The sequence below is a fragment of the Limulus polyphemus genome, unplaced genomic scaffold (assembly GCF_000517525.1).
Source record: "Limulus polyphemus unplaced genomic scaffold, Limulus_polyphemus-2.1.2 Scaffold2569, whole genome shotgun sequence".
NCBI classification, from domain to species: Eukaryota; Metazoa; Arthropoda; class Merostomata; order Xiphosura; family Limulidae; genus Limulus; species Limulus polyphemus.
In genome coordinates, this window is record NW_013668179.1 from 165,589 (window position 1) to 170,859 (window position 5,271).

At 31.0% G+C, this 5,271-nt stretch overlaps 1 protein-coding gene across 1 annotated transcript in view; it reads right to left on the bottom strand.

Moving 5' to 3' along the window:
• Nucleotides 1–3,394, bottom strand: part of LOC106467326 — an 87,948-nt gene extending 84,554 nt beyond the window's left edge. The window contains exons 1-2 of the mRNA XM_013927671.2: nt 3,090–3,394; nt 1,603–1,761 (exon numbers count right to left, since the gene is read on the bottom strand). Of these exons, the coding sequence (XP_013783125.1) occupies nt 1,603–1,711 (109 nt within the window). The 5' untranslated portion in view covers nt 1,712–1,761; nt 3,090–3,394. The remainder of the gene's footprint in view (nt 1–1,602; nt 1,762–3,089) is intronic.
• Nucleotides 3,395–5,271: the final 1,877 nt, after the last annotated feature.

Consider the following 5,271-nt stretch of genomic DNA (forward strand, 5'->3'; position numbering starts at 1 on the left):
AAGTATAATAAAATTTTGGCATTTTTCTGATACACTGTTTGTAAACAAAATTGTTTAATATTACCTATTTGTAAACAAAATGGTTTAGTACTACTTATTTGTATACTGATGAGCAATATAACTTTGTAATTTCTGATTTGTCAACATATTTCCTCTAGAATACGTATGTTTTTATGTTGTTCGCATTGCATGCTAATCCTAATAAAAAGTCGTAACACAATTAATTTTGGAATTTCAATCCAGAGCTTACTATAATGATAACTTTGTGTTTGGGTCTGGTTAAGTTTCTAATTTTTACATTTTAGTTACTTTTATAATAATAAATAAAGAATACACAGGAAAAACAAGAAATAAAGTCCTTATCTGGGTCTTTCTTTTTTTTTTTGCTGTTGACTGTCAATGAAATTTAACCCTATTTTGTTATACTGATGGTACTACCGTGCTAAATAGTTTTTTCATTTCATTAAACAATGCATTTAACAACACAGAATAATAATATGCAAAAAGCAAACAATGTCCTATAAGTATCATAATTTTTCTGGCTTTCTAACTACGTGATAAGAGCCATTACAACTTCGGTTAAGTTCATCGATGTGTTCCCATGGGAATAAAGTTTGAACTAGAAGTAAAATAGACAATTCTCTGTACAGAAAACAATGTAATATAATATGTTAATTAACAGATTAAAATTTTGGGTTTTGTTGGTTATAAATAATATAGTATTAAACATCAGAGAGAACTATTGGCAATTTGTGAAACAAGGGATGTGACAGATGGGCATGGCAAGAGGAGTCTTATTTTCTAGTTTATGGTCCTGTAACCAAATAAGATTGAAGGCTTTGTATGAGTAATAAGTATATTATAATGAGTAATTTACATTAAATTCCATACTTATTTGAGGAGTGGAAAATAAATTAGAAATTTCAAACTATCTAGAGAGCAAATGTCACATTTCTCATACTATGGGAGATTTAGGACTTTTTTATATATTTCCTTATAAAATTAAGAACTTAAAACTTATATAATGTTAAAAGTTGAATTATTAATTACATTTTGTTGCCTAGTTTCTTCATATACCATGATAATAAAATAGTTTAATTTAAAATTTTGAATGTAACTCAGTAAATTCTCGTGATGTGCAGAAAAGGGTACCCTTGTGGAAAGAGTTAAGCATATTTGAGCACACCCTAAGTGAGTGTGATGAAGACATCCATTCAAATCATTTTAAGATCTTAACAAAAGCTAATGAATAACCCCTTGTACAGAAGGTTTCTTATACATAAACAGAAGCCACAAATTCACCAAGTCAGTTCTGAATGTAAATTTCTACTAATTATGTAGTTCAGTTTCCACCTTATTTTTTGTGTATTTTGTTTAATGTAATGTATTGTACTAATGATAAATTCACCACTTACCTGCAAGTACGCACTATGTTTGTAATCCCTATATATACGTATATCACCTGTGCTGTCTATAATTGTTTCCAACATTGCTATCAGAACTAAAAAGGTGTTTTCCACCTGGAGAAGAATAGTCAATTATTTTAAAACACTCAAGTGTCTGAGTCTTTTGAAATTATTAACAACACTATTATATACTTACATGTAGATAATGTAAATGTTTCTTCTTCATTTTTCACCAATTTGGTATTCAACAAAGCATCCTGCTCCTCATCAAAAAAGGGTTCAACCTTCATGTTTAATACTTCCATGGTTATATCACAGCATCATCTTAATATCCTTATCAAAGCATACAGTTAGACTACAGAAAAACAGGTTAACAATTAGAACTTGACTCAAACTAAAATTTATTACAAAATCCTCAATAACTACCAATTCACATCATCCTGACAACTTTTGTTTTTTAAAGTTTATAATAACTCTGTTACAATTCTTTTAATCTGACAATGTTTAACTCATTTTGAAATATGACCAAGACTACCTTTGAAACACATTTTTATACATAAGTATATACACCATAACTGTTGAGAATGGTTTTACCATCATGAGGAGATATAAAATTACAATCAAGTCTGACACTATTAGAACCCAGCTCTATTTTTACAACCTGGGTATTAATTCTTTAAAAAAAAACTTAAACTTCGCTTTAGAAAATTGTTCACTTATAAAAGTTAGAAAGTGGCAATGAACTGACAACACTGAGAAACTGTAGGTATGAAACTGATGTGTTGAGTAGCAAACACTACATATCAATTACATGGTCCAAATTATTAATATACACAAAAAAATTTAAAAATCCCACTTAACACATCTGGATAAAATCTGATATTATTTGTGCCTAAAACAGCACAATTAAATGTCACATTTACTCTAGTAGTACTACATATAACAATATGTACATGTAGAAAACAAATCACAGTACAATCCAAACCACACAAAATTCAAGCTATAATTTAACTTATTAAGTAGATAAGCACTGCACAAAGCAAGTAATCAGTTCATCTACTGCACACTGAACATACAACCTTTACTAATATTAACAAGTAGATAAACCAATGTTCTGTTGAAACGTAGTATGTTCCACCATAAATAATTTAATTATGATCATATATCGTTGTTTGCCTATTTGTTATTACATTAGCATAATTTGCTTCCTAAGTATGCAACCTTTACAAATTGCACACAATTTACAGTGCTAAACACCTTGAAAAATTACTTTTAAGCCTTTATTAGTCTTTAAACTGAGTTGTTTTAATGACCCTAAATGTTAGACTCTTTTCGAATATGTTTGAGAAAATATGGTTAAGAGAAAAATTTCAATTTGAAGGAAGTAGATATACAGCATACATCCGGTTCTACATTATCATGCCAAGTGTCCTTAAAAAAACAAAAAGAAAAATCTCATACAATAGGAGAACTGTGTAGGCTTTAATTTTTAACTTCAAAAATGATACGGTTAGAACTAATTTTACTGTTTAATTTGTTGCCAAGGTTCCTATTTAAATTAACAAAATTTAAGCAACAGATCTATTTCATTTTACTAGTCCGTCCCAACCAATTAACTTAAAAAAACAACAGAACTCAAAGCTCAGCCTTCTCAGTCATATTTTGGTTTGGAATTTTAATCACCAGAGTTTCTTTTATTCTGATATCTTCGTTGTTTTCGTCAGCAGTTCCATTACATTCCTAATTTACATGTTTATATATATTTAAAGAATAACCAGTGCTTATTTCATACGGTGCTCTTTTCTTGGTTATGCGTAATTTCATCCCACATTTTCTCGTCCACTTCGAGAACAAACATATCACAGTAAATTGACAAACAACGATTAATAATAATAATGAAGTGATTTTATTTTGGAGAACATCCTACCCAATATAAAACCACTTCATACTGCTTATAAATCGTTATTTGTCAGTTGACTATAATATTAGCACAATGTGCTTCCACGCACAAGTATCAAATATGTCAGTAAAGAACGTAGAAGCGTTTAAGTTTATTGATTTTCTTCTTTATATTGAAAAAGTTCTGAATTGTCAATATTGATTTTATAGCATGAAATGTGTGGCTAGATTAATTTCAAGATTTTTTTTTTCGCCCCAGCACATTGAAAGCTTAATAACTACATGAATGATAAGGGCTGGCTTTAGGAATTTTATTTATTCATTTAATAGTTTTAGTTTAGTTTAGAGGAGGGGACAGCTGAGATGGGCCAATAGGTTCCTTGTTGTCCTTAAACATTGTGTTGTGTTATAACAGTTCTAACCAGAAATTGAAGACTGGCAAAAATAAAAAATGGCAGTTTGGACTCATGAAAATCTTTATGAAGGGTGTACACTCCATTTAAAAACTATTGTTGCGTCAGCGAGATCACGTGACTATTCTCACGCCACCTGCTTTCTAGAACTATCCTGTACCTTGGCGAATGCTCTAGTATTTACTAGATATAGGGTAGTCTGGTATATAGAAGAGGGTGACAATGTGACGGGACAATAAAGTGTGTGTAGACAGTGAGTAATTGATCTGCAGTCAGAGAGTATTATTGAGCACATTCGTTGTTATAGCGTCTGTTTTAGCGCGATTGTTGAAGTTGAGTGTATCGGTAAAGTTATATTCGGAAAGAATAAACCAGTTTTATTAAGTAAGGACTTGTGTCGCTAAAGTTTCGTCGGAACGAATTTACGGAAAATCAATTAACAAACGGAGACGTAACACTATTTTAAAATATTGTCAAGCAATGAAAGTTCAAAATTATTTTTAACAAAACAATTTTTTACACATTTTATTTCTTTATGAAAATAATGCCAGTTAAATAAACAAATTAAACGCCACTTGTGCATTGATAAAACATTCAAAATATTAAACACTATCACAATAAACTTTATTAGAAACAGGACACTATTCAACTATTTAAAGTTGTATGTTTGTTATTCATACTTTTAACACCTGTCGTGCGGGCAAATTGGGTAACATTTTATACAATTGGTAGGACCACCAAATATTGATCTTGGAATTCAATTGTGGAAATAATTCTAAACGAATATACTGTTACGTCTCTGTTCGTTTTCTAATTTCCCGTAAAAATTCTTTCCGAAGAACTTCAGCGATACAAGTCCTTTCTTAAATAAAACTAGTTTATTTTTTCTCAATACAACTTTGCAATACATAGAATTTTCACGGTCACGTTAACTTAAACACATGCTATAATTCACAACGGCAATTATATATGCCGTCACTCCTATTCTCCGCTTTATTTGCCGGGCTTATATATAAAAAATAGACGGCGTCCCTCATGGTCCTTCTAGAAACTCATCACGTTTTACCAGAGTCACGTGACTTCTGCTGTCGTAATATGATTAGGATTTCACATAAGAGATACAAAAGTTCGATGTATAAACATGTATTGGCTGTATATATTGTTACGTCTCAGTTTGTTAATTGATTTTCCGTAACTTTGTTCCGACGAAACTTAAGCGACACAAGACCTTTCTTAATAAAACTGGTTTATTCTTTCCGAATATAACTTTACCGATACACTCAACTTCAACAATCGCGCTAAACAAACGCTGTAACGTCTCTCGTGCTCTCTGACTGCAGTTCAATTACTCACTGTCCACTAACACATTACATTACCCTCTTTTATATACCAGCCTACCCTATCTAGTAAATACTAGAGAATTCATGAAGAAACAAGATAGTTCTAGAAACTAAAGGGCGCCACAGCAATCATGTGACTCGCTGACGCAACACTGCCCTCCTTAGTATTGTTCGTCCCGAACAATAACCACATACAATAAACCAATAACAATT